Source organism: Cygnus olor, chromosome 1, assembly GCF_009769625.2.
Source record: "Cygnus olor isolate bCygOlo1 chromosome 1, bCygOlo1.pri.v2, whole genome shotgun sequence".
NCBI classification, from domain to species: Eukaryota; Metazoa; Chordata; class Aves; order Anseriformes; family Anatidae; genus Cygnus; species Cygnus olor.
In genome coordinates this window covers 54,846,358-54,861,615 of record NC_049169.1, presented here as the reverse complement: position 1 = coordinate 54,861,615, position 15,258 = coordinate 54,846,358, and the positions used below count along the sequence as shown (strand labels likewise).

The window sequence follows — 15,258 nt, the reverse complement described above, 5'->3', positions numbered from 1 at the left end:
ATTAGTCACCAGAAGAACACAAGCTGGCCTGATCCAAAAAAATGATTAAGAGATGAAGCTGTGGGTGTATCATCTTTGAAAAAAACACCACAGGTTTTTGAGAACTCCACTGCAAGAGGAAGAAAAGATGTTTAAAGAGAAATGCCAAAACAAAACATTGAGAAGTCTCAGCTGGTGAGTGGGAAAAAAAAAAAAAAAAAGAAGACGGAAATCCAGTTTACTAGGACAAGCTCTTTCTTGCCACAGGATTCGTATTGCTTCCAGTGTCAGCCAAAACCTGTTTACCTTAGTAAATAGGAAGCTTTTTGGTGCGTTTGTACACTGCGATGAAGACAGGAGAAAGGTGGCAGTAGCTGCATTAAAGAAAACAGATCCAACAAATGCCACGAAAATGTAACAGGATGAGCTGGAGTTCACGACTTCTCCAAAAACAAGCTAAATATTACACTTCTGCAACCGTAACTACCTGACCTGCTGCAACCCTGATGAGTGGACTCAGCCATGTAGGAAGACCACAGGTCACAGCAAAAAGAGATGCAGGTATTCAGCATAGTTGGCACGTGTCGGGAAGACGTGTGTGCGCGTGCATGTGTGTGTAGGGGGGTGACAGTGAGAGAGACTGTGTGACCCCACGCGCTGCAGAAGAGTGATCGTGTTTATATGATGCAACTCCAGACTCGGAAGCCTTGCTCCAGACACCCACTTTCAACAAACATCCTGGGCCTGTGTGCTTACCTCATCCATTCTGCCCTTGCTAGCTATTCTAAGCTTCTTTCCCACTCGCTCTTCCTCCCACCACATAACTCTCCCCCCCTTCCACTTCTCGCCCTCTCTGATTGCTCCATAATTAAACTGTCGTGTCAGTTCTTTGGGAGACAAAAGATTAGTCCAAAAATTCAGGATCTTCCCAGCGGTCCTGAAACTGCTGTGACACAGTAGAAGACAGGCCTGTTCAAACAGCTTTGAGACGGAAGGGGAAATCCTAAGTCTACGCTGACCTGTCACATCCTATCTGCCATAAAACCTGCTTTTAATAAAAGCTTTTGGGGCAGCCCAAGCACTTTGCAAAAAGCAGATGTTTGGATGACCAGAAGTCCCAGAGCTCCCAAATTCTGCAGGCTAGCAGCCAAAGCCTTGCAAAGGAACTACCGCACGCTGCGGAGTCCCACAGGTGTCTTTACCTCAGAGCTCAGAGGGCGCATAGCTTCCTGTAAATACAGCAGGTAAGAGATGCATTGTGTGGAGTGGGGAAAGCGAACAAAGGATTTAAGGACAGTAATCACGACAGCCCATATTACTCTGCAGCACTCTCTCTGGCAGTTCCCACCTCAGACTCTAGGTTACTTTTCTTGCTTTCCATAGGAAAAGGTCTATACAATTTTAAGTTATTTAAATAAAACTTGATTTTAAAAAATGGAAGAGAATATGCACGTGCGAGAACAGATGTTAAACTACCAACGCAAAAGACAGCAATTCTTCAAAACCTCAAAGTGTCACAGGCAGTCCAGCACAAGGCATTTTTAAGTGCAAGATCAGGCGGGGTCTATTGAAATGCAGACCACTTTCCTTGGCAAAGAGTTTTAAGCCTTCCAAGGGGAAGTTCCCATCAGTAAAGTAGTACAGGATCACAGATACTGTGAGGAGACTGGAGTCATGGCAGATTATTACTCCGACAGTACAATCCAAGAATTCTCATTGCTAAGAATTAAGATTTTTTTTTTCCCCTCTTCAACTCTAATGCATGCCTTCCCCACATGTTGTTTACCTTGGATCTCCCAATGGCATCCAAGAACAGAATTTGCTGCTAATCAAGGTCCGTTCCTAGCTCAGTTCTGTCCAATTCCTGTGTCCTGGGCCCGTGCCAGTATCTCGAATATCTTTGCAGTGCCAGGGCATGCTTCAGTTGTCCTGGTAGCCCCTCCTCCCAGGGAGCGGGAGTCAGTTTTCAAACAACTACTACCACGGATTCAGGGCAGCATTTGTCATTAATACAGAATTTGGCAAAGGATAAGAACACCCCACTTTCCGTAACGCATTTCTCACACAGCACAGACGAGCCTGGAAATCTTGTTTAGCGTAGACAGAGCGGTATGTCTTGACTGTGCTTGGTTTCTGAGCTTTAACGAGGGCAAATTGAATTTAGGGAGCCAATCTAGATTTCAGGGATGCATTTCAGGCTTTCCTGCATGATCAACAAGCAAACGGAGAAACCTCTGCCGTCTAGATGGACCTGTGCTGCACAGACTTACTTACCACAGGCAGGCAAACACAGTTCTGAAGTCCTGACAGCAGGCCACAGGGTAAACAGCAGTGGAGAGAAAGTCTTAACAGGCTGGAGTTATCTACACAGGTAGGATCCATCGCCTCTCGCTGCTGGATGAAGAGAGGGAGGAGGAAGGTGGGAAGAGCAATGCACAGAGAAATATCTTTATCCAGGGGATATCAATTGCAGAACAAGGCGGCAGGCTAGAGATCCAGCTCTCTTTCCACCTCCACATGCCCTCTCCCCACAAACGCAGCTGCCGCCACTTAGCAGGATAAAAGGGGAATTGTTCAGCTTGCTGCTTTCACATCTAGGAGGGGAGTCTTTGCCAGGGAAAGGGCTGTCAGTTTTTCGGATGGACAAAGCAGTGACAAACACACACCCCCTATGCTGCAACCCCCCCCACCCCCTTTTTTTTTTTGCGTATCTGAAAGGGGAAAAAGGAGGAAAAAGAAAAGGTCTCTGTAAACATTTTAAGGAGACGTTTTGGATTTTTTTTCCTTAAGGGATAAAATAACCCCTCCCTAGCCCCACCCTAAAAGCACTGGATTTGGGGAGCACTGAAAACAGAGATTCAGAACTGCGCACTCCGGTCTCGGAAGAAGCCCTCGGCCACTTGTGCTTCTCTGAAAGTGACGGTGATGGAGTTTGCCGTGATGTCTGTCACTGTCACTTCGCTGGGGGGCACAGTGGGAATCCAAGGGAGACTGCCATCCACATCTGCTGCAAAAGGAGAGGCAGATAAGAGCACGTTAGTGCGAGGGAGAGAGGGCAGGGGAGAAGGAAAGGGGAAGACGGAAAAGGGGCCTCCTTTCTGACAAATGGTGGGTGAAATCAGCCTGTACCGAGTCTGCACACACAAGGCAAGAAAGGGCACGGGCAAGCCCTCCCCTCAGAGGCTAAGGGAAAGCAGGAGATCACTGCAGGTTATGATGGGGAAAGCAAACAGCAGCAAGGGTGTTGAGATACACACCAGCATCGAATCAGAAGACGTAAGCCAACAAGACCCGTTAACACCACCCAGTGCATCCCACCAGCCACGATTCCCTGACATCTCTCACGTAACAGCCCCTCAGTTGCTTCTGTCAGTAAAACCCACTCACCCAGGTGTGAGCTCACCCGCTTGCAAATGCCCTACCCTGCTGAAAAGTCAGAAATCACAAGCTCTTAGAGACACTCCGCTCTTCCGACCCTCCCATGGGAATCAAAGGGAACCAAAATCGAGGGTCTTCCGCGTACTGCACCTGTAATGCAGCTTGGGTGCAATTCTCTCCAAAACTCATCAATACTGCTTCACGGAGAAGCTGCTCTCCCTTTCTCACATCCGTCCTTTGCTCCCTGGTAGGTCCATACAAGAAACCCAAACGTTCCTGCACTTTCACACTGTAAGAATAATTAACTGTCCCTCTCCCACCCAAAACCTCATTTTTAGCCCTGAAAGACAGACACAAAAACGTACAGAGAGAGGGCAGAAAACATACCCTCTCTCTGTCACTCTACCTGTACCATGCTCTGTTGTCCCCACCTAGCAAAAAACATGGGAAAAATACCCTTAGGAGGGTATTTCCTGGCTTCTGTCTCAAATATTTGGGGTGTCTACTTTCACCTCAGGAAGAGTCCAATCCACCCTGGCGCTAGGTGGAATTCCACACATGCCATATGTCAAGGAGAGAACCGTTTTACACATCTCTAGCGCTGCCCACCCTTCAGATCCCGATGTGCTTTAAGGACCAGCACTCTGGGGGAGAACAGCCCCCAGCATTTGAACACTGCCCGTATGTGACCCCAGGTTCCTCTGTGCCTGCCCCATTGCTGCCTCTCTGGATTTCAGTCGCTGTTTGAGTCCCTCTCAGAGAAAAAAGAGGGGATAGTGCTGATTCCCAGAATGCAGCCCTCTCCCCAAATCCTGCCCCCATCCAGCCTGGCTCACGACTACTCCTAGCAAGGAGTAGCAGGATTCCCTTAGCTACTACAAGCTGCACAAGCCCTTGTTTTCCACTCCTCGGGAAGGCTTACGCCTTCAGAAGCTCTAATAATGCACGGATAGAGTTTCCCTGGTAACTCGGAGCAACGCGCACATCCCACAGCTCTCCCGCACAAGATGCTGGTATCCCTCCCCACAATGCCAAATGTGCTTGGACATCTCCATGCCTACACTCACGCTGCCTACTCAGAGGGATCAGGCAGGAGTTACCATCCTCGCTTCATCTCTCTCACCCCCCTTGCACATAGCTCTGCAGCAACAGACTTCAGAGAGGATGCGGGGTGTGGGGAGGAAGGGGAAGGAGGGGGCAGAAGGAATGCACTACGGGTTCCTAAGGGCATTCCTGTTTGCTCTCAGAGCAGCGCTAGGAGAGGAATGCTGGTGTCCTTGCTTGCCCACAGCCAGCCAAGCTCCTCTTAGCAGAGCAGCAGGCAAAACACGTGCCGGTACACGGACAGAGGCAGAGCTCATCACTGTCACACCTGCGTGTCACCTCTGCTGGGAGGAAACTGAAAGACTGCAGTAACTTCCAGTAACTTCTGCCTGTTTTCTAACATCGGGAGGGGCATTACCCATTTAAGACTACAACCACACAAAAAACCAGATTAATCACTGAATATTGCAGTTGGAAGGGACCCACAAGGATCACCGAGCCCAACTCCTGGCTCCACACAGGACCACCCAAACCTCAGACCATGTGTCTGAGAGTGTTGTCCAAACACTTCTTGAACTCCGACAGGCTCGGTGCCCTGACCACTGCCCTGGGGAGCCTGTTCCAGCACCTGACCACCCTCTCGGTGAAGAGCCTTTTCTAACACCCAGCCTGCCCTCCCCTGTCGCGGTTTCATGCCGTTCCTTCGGGTCCTGTCGCTGTTCACAACAGGACGGTAGATTAAGATAAATCAGCAGGTTAAGATGTGCTGACACCCAAACAGGAAAGGAATTTGCAGACAGGAGAGCCACAATGTGAGCCAGGGAGAGCTGCCCTGAGGACCTGACCTAAACCACAATCCCAGGATGGGGCAAATAAGGGGGAAGCATGTAGGGCATCCTTCTCATGCCCCAGAACTTCACCGTCAAGAGGCGCCTGGCCTTACCTTCTTTGCTGGTGTTCTGCACGGCCTCCCAGTCCTCGGGGCTTTGCCTGGCCTCCAGGCCCACCGCATCGTTCAGGAAGAACTCACACCTGCAGTTCCGGCTCTCCAGGCTCGTCATGCGGGGGAACTTCTTCCTTGACAGTCGCAGGTACTTCTGGTTTTTGCGTTGCTTCCGGAGAGAGAATGGCAGGACTGTTCCCCCAGTCTTCTCTGAGAACTCTGCCTGCCCTGTCTTGGCCCCTGGCAGGCTACTGTCTCCTCCTCCAAACCTCCGTGCAAGAGAGAAACAGAGCTTCTCCTTTCCCTTGTGGGCACTCCTCAAGTCCATGCCATACAGCCGCTGCCAAGACATCAACACAGCAAGGGGCAGAATGGGAATCTGATAATAGCCAGGGCTCTCACCTGGGAGCTGGGAATCTATTCTCAGTTCAGGCCCTGGGCATCTAGGTGACCTAGGAGAAGTCGTTCTGCTCCTACCACACTGTTTCTCTCACTTCTTCACCTGCCATCTAAGCTCCTTCTCACACGTGCAGCCTGAGATTGGCTGCTTTGCGGGGCACCAATCAAAGCATGCTGGACCTCCACTTCCAAGCAGTTACTGCCTTGCACATGTCGGAAAGTCCAGGCCCAGGGTGAAATTAAAGACCATGCAAACCAGGTAACTATTTGCAACCACCCAAGTCCAAAGCTAAGATCCTAGTTCAGAGAGCAAGAGCTGTTTTTCTTCCTTTGTTTTTTTCCCCTTCTTCTCTGCTTTGTTAGCTGCTGTTCGGCTAACAGGTTAAAAGAACCTGCCTACCCACTGATTTAGCTTGCTACCTCCAATTTTGTCCACGCAAAAACCAATGGACAGTTTCCACTTTCCCGTGGGCAGGGCAGCAGCGCAGCAGCTAACCAGTCAGAACTATACAGTAGAAGAGCAAGAGGCTACCTGCAGCAGGAGGCGCTTTGGTTTGGGGCCTCTTTTTCTGTACCCTGAAGCGCGGTCTCTCTCTTCCCTGTGAAGGAGGAACACAAATCAAGCCAAGCACCAAACACCACAGCACAAAGCCTAGTCAAGACCTCCACCTTTTGCAGCAGAGCTCCCTCGTTTTCTCCATCAAAACCCAATTACAAGCAGCGCGGGCTTGGAAAGCATTCCAGAATTTCTTCTTGTAGGAGTGAAATTCTTTCTATAAGGGATTTTTTCTCTGACTTTGCTGATCAAGGATGGGTTAGGGACACTTATCACCTCACATCACTCCAGTCCAGCCCTGGACCTGATTAAAACCTGAAACCGATTGCGCTTTGGCTCAATGCTGCTTGTGTTTGGCCTCATTTCCCAAGCAGTGCCAGCCCTGCCTTATCTGCCTCAGCCAAGACCGGGGTACAGAGATGGAGCAGGACTCATCCCTACACATCTCATCTTTGATTGAAGTAGGGTACTTTATGCACGCTACGAAATAAAGACAGTATTTCCTTTTCCTGCATCCAGGGAGAGAAAAGAACATGCGCCCTTACTTTTCTTCATAAGCCACTACCAGGCGAGGGTCCAAGATATGATCCTCTGGCTCCCATGTGCTGTATCTGAAGAAAAACATAAGGAATATAAAGTAAACAACGTTTTAATGAAACATTCTCTCTGCAGGGCTGCTCCCAGCGTGCTGAGGCCCTGGATACTGTCTTCACAAGGGTCAGTGGGGCCTGCCACAACATTGCTAGAGCTCTGAGGAATCCCAGCCATTCCCCCCCCAAAACTTCCTGCCAGACACCACCTCCTCTTCCCAAAAACCGGCAGGGCCAAGCATCAGGCAGCAATTTGTAGAACAGGGAAGGCTTTCTTCCCCAGGGCTCCCTCCACAGTTTGCAAAGCCTCTGCAGAGGCACAAACTGTTTTTAAGACAACGCCTAACCAGGTCACATTTGCAGCACTCCCACAAGTCCAGTAAATACATGGAACGAGATGAGATCTGACACAGCTTTCTGAAAAATAGGTCTCTCTTAATTTAGAGTGCTGGAGGATTAAGTACACTTTCTCACCTGCATTATTAATTACCTCTAATCACTGGAGCCTAAAGTATTTATTTAAGAAGAGTTCAATTTTTCTCCACTGTTGCCATTCAACTAAACATGTTTAGGCCTGGGCCCTGAGGCAAGTTGATGGCGCCTTTCCAACTCTTCCTCCTCTCGCTCGGCTCCCCCTGCAGGTTATTTCGGTCTAGCAGAGGCCATCAGTTACATCTGTACCAGAGCAGGAGGAAGCCACCTGCACCGTGGTTAGGGCTACTGAAACTACTCAAAATAAGCTCGATGCTCTCAAAGTAGCTCGTGAACAGCGTCACTCGCTGCCCCATCTCCCTCTGTGATTGCCAGATAGCTACGGTGGAGCCAGCTGCTCGGGAAGGGTATGAACCCACACAGCAGGCCACACCAAAACCCGTTCCCAAGGGGCACAGCCGCATTTACTACCAGGAGAAACAGCCAAAAACTCCCATTGTAAAAGGTTTCTGGAGGGTGGAAGGGTCACAAGGCAGTCCTTGCTGTGGGTTTTTTTCTAAGGACTCGTGTTTGCCCAGAAAAGATGGGTGGCGTGTCTCTGTTACGCAACCTCAACAGCAAGAAAGCAAGCCTGAAACCCCAAATGCCTCCGGCCATTTGGTTTCCTGGCCTGGAGGCAGAGCTCCTCCAGCCCCCGGTGAGGAGGGCCAGACAGGAGATGCAGGTGGGTGGCAAGAGTGCTTTTGTATCCGTGCCTTTGAACTGGGGAAAAGCATCTTAGGATGCTTCCATTTCTGGATGAAGCACAGACTGCACATGAGGGCATGTGGTACATGCATATATATATGCAGGGGAGGTGGTTTGGGAATGTTTTTCTTCTACCTCATGGGCGGATGAAATGGAAAGGCACTGAAACACGGGAGAGTTCCTGGAGAATGGTCCTACCCATGAAGGTGCAGTTCTTTTACAGAATGGAGGAACAAAAATATGAAATTCAGGTATCCCAGAGTGCACCCGTACATCAGAGGGTTAAGAACAGACGTCTTCATAACCGACTGATCCCTCCCTCCCCTGCCCAAGCCTCCTGCAGCAACCTGACTGTGAGCCGTCAAAGCCAAGATGCTGTTTGAACAGAGGAAGGTTTCCTCCCAGCTGCAGGGATTCTGGCACTCGTTGTACAAATTTAGGAAAAATAATAACACTGGGGGGGAAAGGGGGGAGGCCATCAGATTACTTTTCATGGGCAGGAGAAGAAAGAGGATTTGCTTTAAAAAAAAAAAAAAAAAAGAGAAAATGAAAAATCCATGGTGGGTGTTGCCTTTTTCTCTGCAGCTCAGTTCCTGGCTTCACTGCAGTGGCAAAACACTGCATATAAAAAAAAAAAAAAACACAGTTCAGTTTGCCACACACGCACAGAGCTATATATACGGGCACACACAGCCCAGGCTGCAGCAGAACTGCAGAGAGCAGGCACTCTGGAAAACATAGATCATATGATCCGCCTCCCCCTCCTTCTACTCCTCCTCTTCCCCCTCCCCTCTTAACTCCAACACAAGTTGTAAACAAGCTTGTAGCTAGAATCAGACTGTAACTCCTCCGTTACCTGACTCCTGCAGTACAAGCCAGGAATCTGAGGAGCAGGGCTTTAACAATTTTCTTTTAACTGTGAAATATCAAATAAATGGCAAAGCAGCCAACTGCAGTCCTATCCTTGCTCTCCTCCATGAAACCTTCAATAGGAATCATGGAGTAACCGGTGCAGAGATTACAGAGCAATGCGACAAGGTTGGGGAGGGGAATGAAGCGAAACACGACAGGGGATGGGGAAATAGATATATTGGAAGGCAAAGATGCAAACAGCTTGTGGTGCTACATGCCGTCACAGGCATATTTATGTTTAGAGAGACGGAAGAGAGACTGCTAGCAGGATGAAAGTGACTTGCATGCTCAAAGCATCCTGGTTTTAAGCAACTCAAGCCACTGAGCGAACAGTTAAATAAATCAGTGCTCTTCAAAGCTGGAGCGCGCAGAAGAGGGAAGGTGTTCAGACTTATCACAGCATCACAAGAAGGGAACCTTCGCACCCCCCTTAATCCCTGGGCAGAAGGCTGTGCTTTTAACTCTCAGAACAGAGCTCCTGGTTCCCCCAGAGTTCGTTCCAAGGTGCATGGCACGGAAAGGCAGCAGCAGGAATAAGGGCTGCTCTGTCAAAAGAAATATGATACCATGCCTCCATCCACCTTCTGCAAAGTCACTAGCCAAGAAGGACCTCAAAGTGTTTGTGGAAAGGAGAACAGGACAAACATCGGTATTCCAGCCAAACGGGACGGTGCCTCACAGACTACGCGTGTTTCCCAATCTCTACCAGTGATTAAATTAGGCTTTGCTACTTAGGAGGGAGAAGTGGTCCAAGAACTGAGCCACACTACGTGGCAGCTGGTACTCAAACGCACAAGGTTACGCTCCGACAGCGGAATTCATAGTCAAGAACAAAGTCACCCCACTCCCACCACCACCACCAGAGAGAGAAAGCTGCTTATTTGTGCGTGCCCTCTAAGCGCAAGGATTAGGCATGCAGGAACACATTTCAGCCTCTGAAACACCAGGTACAATCTGTCGGGACAACATCCGAGCAGCCCCCCTCTGCAGCTGCAAGGATGAGCTAGCAGGAGTTCCCTTCTGCTCAGCCCCATCCAGTGCAACCGCACGCGTAGCGCAGTCGTACCCACGCACGTTGTGCATGTGCACAGCTACAAACAGAAAAGCAGATGGGTCCCTGCATGGACCGTGAGGCTGTTCTGCTAGAGCGCTAGCTGACATCATATTCTCCAGTTACCTAATCTTTTTAATCTCAAAGCTTTTTACAGATTGTGTAGGCACAAAGCAATCGCGCTCCTTCAGAGGCGGTTGCATTTTAATAGAGAAGTATCTGTAAACAGTGCGCAGCAATGCTGTAAAAAGATAGATGCGTTCTTTTCTTCTTGCAATATGGCAATCAAGCAAAAGCAGAAAAAGCACTCAAAACAACAACAGGTTTCAGACAAGGAAATGAAGGCATGGCGGTAATTTTCAAGGGACAAAGATCGCCTTTATTTGGCTACCATCAATAAAACTGAAATATTGCCCCTTTCCTTTGTGAATTGCAGAAGAGATACAGTAGGACTACAAGATAAGACCACCACCTTGTTTTCTATTTTAAAAGACTGCAAATAGCTCTACAAATAAAGCGGGGTCCTCTTGGTGCTGACTCAGAAAAGCAAGCCCCATTCCAAATCCAGAAGAATCAGGGTTCCCTGTCAAACTCGTACTGAATTTAAAAAGACTTGTATCTAGAAAGCATCTCAATGGAATATTTCAGTGGTGCCAAAAACCAACCAGAACAGACTGACACACGGTTTGTATCCCTCGGCTGCCAGTCCGGAAACAGTACAGAGTTTTGGTTTGTGGCTCTTTGTTTGTAGTTGTTGGAATGAGGCACGAGGTTACCCATGAAGAAGGAGATGCTCAGTTGCAGAGATACAGTGAAAGCTATTACCGAATATTAAAGAAAAAAAAAAGACAAGTAAAACACAACTTACTTTGGGGGCCATCCTTTCCACTTCACCAGGTATTCTACTTTACCCTGAGGGCGGAAAAAGGAAGAAGAAAACAGGTGAACTCTGCAACCAAATATGGGCTACAGTAAGAGGTGCAACCAATCAACAGGACTAAACTCTGCAACCGAAGAGCTCATTTCCCATCACTTTATTTTCAAAAGAAAGCCACTTCCTCGTTCAGCTGTGCTTGCTGTACCTCTTCTCCCAGGACATGGGGGCACAGGGCTATTTAAAAGTGCCTGAACTACCATCAGCTTGGGATCATACCTTTGCAGAAGCTAGCAGGCGAGCCAGACTGCAACCGTCCCTGCGTTTACAGGGAATGCTTCAAGAAGTCAGCATGCATAAACATGAGAGGGAGATGCATGCCAAGAGCAGGTGTCAAAGGAATTTGTTTAAGCAGTGAGGAGAAATACAAGATTTCAGATCCTATGAAGCATCTCTTTGGCATGTTCCCTTCCAGTTGCTACACGCCTTACTCGCGCACTGCTCCATCCATCACAGTCACCCAACCTTTCGACCCAAACAAACAGCAGTTCACAACCCAACTTCAGAGTTAACCGTTTATTTGTTCACTCCAAGTACAAAACCAAAAACCAAGCAGCAGCAGCACATTCAAGGGCCCAGAGGAGCACGCGCAATCAGCGCAATCTTTAATATGATACCGAGGGACTTGCAAAGCACTTCCCAAAGCATGGCAGAGGCCTTCAGGTTAGCAGGAGGATGCCAGCGCTGCAGGTGCACAAGCCTTTACACGACAGCACAGGAGGCAAAGCGAGCTGCAATGTGGGATTTATTTGCCTACGGGGGGCAGCTCCCAGATGTTTGGGAAGGCGACCCCATAAGGAACTTTGTAAAGGCTGGGGGATCCCGATGCGCTGCATCCCCTGTAACCCCCTATGGGGGTGCAGCCCCTTCCTCCACAGGAGGAACCCCCCCCACCCCCAACCTACCCGGGGGTGCCCAGTTCGCCTTGTCGGCAACCCCAACCCCCACCCCCCCCCAACCCCTCCCCACACCTCCCCCAGCCCCGTCAGCGCCGTGAGGGCGGCGGGAAGGAGCCGGTTCTGTGACAGGGGCGTGCGTGAGGAGGGGGGGGGGGGGGTCCCGCTACCCGCCCGCCGCGCAGCCCACCTTCCGCACGCGCTTCTTGCGGATGCTCTCCACCGCGAACACCTGCTCCCCGATGGCCGACAGCTCCATGAGGGCGGGCGGGCGGAGCGGAGCGGGACGGCGGCGCGGGCGCTGTGGTGACGGCCGTTACGCGGCGGCCGTTGCCCGGTGGCGGCCGTTAACGGTTCCCCCCACACACACACACACACCCCCTCACACGCCCCCTCGCGCACGCCCCCCCCGCCCCGCTTTAGAACCTGCGCAACGTTTTCCTCAGGCGCGCGCGGGGGGCGTGGCCTCGCGCTGGGCGGGAACCGCCTGAGGGGCCGCTACCGCCCCCTCCCCGCATCCCCTCATGGCCGACCCCCCACCCTCACGTCCCCGTCCCCTTCTCCCCCCTCCGCCGCCGGTCGCGGCTCCCCGTTTTTTTCGGTCGGGGAGCAGCGAGGGGGAGAGGGAAGCCCCCGGCTACCGTGAGGCGGCGGAGGCGGGCGAGAAGCCGCCGGGTGACAAAGCGTTAAGGCGGCGGGAGGGCGGGCTGAGGGAGGGGAAATGGCGCCCGTCCCCCTCAGGCGCCCGCCTCCCCTCAGGAACCCGTCCGCCTCAGTCGACCGTCCCCTCAGGTGCAGACCCGCGCCACCGGCTGCTGAGGTGTTTCTTCTTGTCTTTGCCATCTAAGAGCAGCCTGCTCAAAGTTCACTGCCCAGGCTTGCCGTCGTAGGGCTAACCATTAAAATGCGGCTAGCAGCCTATAACGGCGTTTTGGCTTTGTAGCTGCTTAGTCGTTGAATGTTCAAGGTTTCGGTGCTGTATTGCAAAGTAAAATTTAAAAAACTGTCAGTCCTTCCTTCTTCATATTATATTTCCACGTTTTAGAGGGAATAGAAGAAAAATATAATTTTTACGCTGTAACTCAAAAGTTAAGAGCTTCAGAAAAATGAGGGAAAAAATCAGAACATTTCTCTGAGTTGCGAGTCTTTTTAATCCCTTTCCTTTCACTCAAATAAAATTATTGCAGAGCTAAACTGGAAAATGGGAGAAACTGTACATTGTCAACTGTACGTTGACCATGTAGGGATAAAAGAAAAAAAATATCCTACCAGCAGAACAAATAAACTTGCAAGTGAATTCGTTATTGATAACCTGCTGGACCTGTTAGGATAGGAGATTTACATCTTATTTAATATGTCTTTTAAGCTCAAGGGTTATTTTTTTCAAGATTAAAGTAAGTTTGTTATTGAATACTGAAGAGGTTCTCAAAACGAAGCAACCTGCATTTGATCACAAACTTTGATACTCTTTTAAACAGAGCTGTACAATAAGAATCCAAGCCCTTGATACCGTCAGTCACATTTCTGCACGATTATTCCCTTCTTTCGTCCCACTTTTCCCTTTCTTTTTCTCAAACCAACTATTGACCCGAATTCAATTTAAGCAATATTTGCTTCAGGCATGTCACAGCTCTTGAAAAATGGTACTCCTTCACCTGGAGGTGATGAATGCTGCCCATAGGATGACACCAGCATGCAGCCAAGTTCCAGGCTCATTCCCCCACAGGACTACAATTTGTGTCGTTGTTTGCTGGGCATGCTTCTGTGCCACTCCTCATCCATTCAAGGAGCTTTTATTCTCACATGAAGTTATACCAACTTCAGTGAAATTTATCTATGTAATTCAGGCAGCCACAAAGGCAATGCTCCTGTTTCTTCAAGTGCCTTGGGTGGCAGAACATGCTACTGTGGTTCATTTTTACTTTTCAGAAAATGTTACTGAGTCTCTCACAATAGTCTGGGCAGTTTTCTGCAGAGCTCGTTTGCACAAAAAAAATGCTTTCTAAAGCTGTTACTCCACAGTTAGTTATTATTTTAATAATGGTTATAATGTAATTTGAATAGATGGGGTGTGGAGGTTTTATTTTTGGTTGATTAGTGGGTTTTGTTGGTTTTGTTTGCTTGTTTGTTTGTTTGTTTTTTGCATGGACAACCAAAACTGGAACCATAAGGGTGAAAAGCAAGAACATCTCCCTTCCTCCCACCCTGTCCCAAGTTTTGAATTACCACTAAGAGAATCTTACTCTGCCGTTTATAGGGACTAGAAATAATTAAGACAAACAATTTAAGCAATCAAATTTTTCACATCTGACGGCCTTTAAATGCCATTCCGTTAAAAGACCTTTTTAAAAGTATATCAAGAACTAGATTACAGAAATCTTTACTGGAGTTGGTCTTGTTATGGCTAATTGTACAACCACACTAACACATAGCAGTGAACTCAGTGTGCAGAAAACCAAAGCAAATATTGAACCTTCCTTAGTACAAATTCAGAGACCCAGATCCACGAGTCTTTAATCAAAATTCCAATTAACTTCAAAGAGTTTTACTTGAGTAAATGCAAGCAGAATTTAGTGTGGAGAAATTGCCATTTTAATTGCTACTAGTTTGATTAAACGACTCAGCCTGCAGTAGATACAGGCACTTACATTAACACTGAAAAATTATTAATGGTCATTTCTATTCTACAAAGCCTAATCCTGCCAAGGATTTTTTTTTTTTCCATAAGACTGCAGCAAAGATCAGGATTGCTTCAAAACAACGCGGCACATCCCTGAAGAAACGCTGCTTGATGAAGCTCCAAGAAACGACCTTGCAGCAGAAGCAGGATTTGGCAGCCTGCAAGCACGACGCTGCCGCGACTCCGTAACGCCGCGGGAGCTGGCAGCCATGAGCAGCTGTGCTGCCGATGATGCCGTTCGCAATGTATCACTGGCTTGATTGGTGAGCTGGCCTATGGCTGTGCGCTGCTGTATGTTTAATTATCAGTAGATGGCACTCATCGTGCTGCTCTGTGTGCGCAGGTCCGTTTTGTGCGCAGATCGTGGGTTTGGTACGCAGCCTCGTAACACATCACAAAACCAAAGGGCAGCAAACGGACAAGCTGGCCTCTGAGACCAGCCCGGTCAGAGCTGAGCTGAATCAGTGGGCTGGAAGCAGGGCAAGGGACAGGCAGGACATGCTGAGTACCAGCAGTGAAGCCCAAGGGCACCACGAAAACTATCCTATGGCTATGCCCATGGCCATCAGTGCTTTTAATGCTGTAGGTTTTTTAAAGCTTATGGAAAGAATGCAACTGCCCTCTGCCGCCAATTGGCAGCCCCTTGGTTTACCCAGAGCCTTGCAACAGCCGCCAGCGACTGAAGTGTTTAAAGCTGCACCTCTGCTGCGTGTTCCT

General features: G+C 49.2%; 1 protein-coding gene across 4 annotated transcripts; it reads right to left on the bottom strand.

Moving 5' to 3' along the window:
- Nucleotides 1–423: 423 nt before the first annotated feature.
- CBX7 (chromobox 7) lies at nucleotides 424–12,135 on the bottom strand. 4 transcript variants are annotated; one of them, XM_040559237.1, is made up of 7 exons: nucleotides 12,052–12,135; nucleotides 10,900–10,943; nucleotides 6,845–6,910; nucleotides 6,276–6,342; nucleotides 5,345–5,684; nucleotides 2,852–2,986; nucleotides 424–2,373 (listed from the first exon to the last, which is right to left on the bottom strand). In XM_040559237.1, exons 1-7 carry the CDS (start codon nucleotides 12,118–12,120, stop codon nucleotides 2,339–2,341), a joined length of 756 nt encoding a protein of 251 aa, XP_040415171.1. In that variant the 5' UTR covers nucleotides 12,121–12,135; the 3' UTR covers nucleotides 424–2,338. The 4 variants fall into 4 exon arrangements, with proteins under 4 accessions (XP_040415171.1, XP_040415179.1, XP_040415185.1 ...); XM_040559245.1 differs by having other exon boundaries at nucleotides 2,852–2,983; nucleotides 12,052–12,130; XM_040559251.1 differs by having other exon boundaries at nucleotides 424–2,986; nucleotides 12,052–12,130.
- Between the last annotated feature and the right edge of the window lie 3,123 nt (nucleotides 12,136–15,258).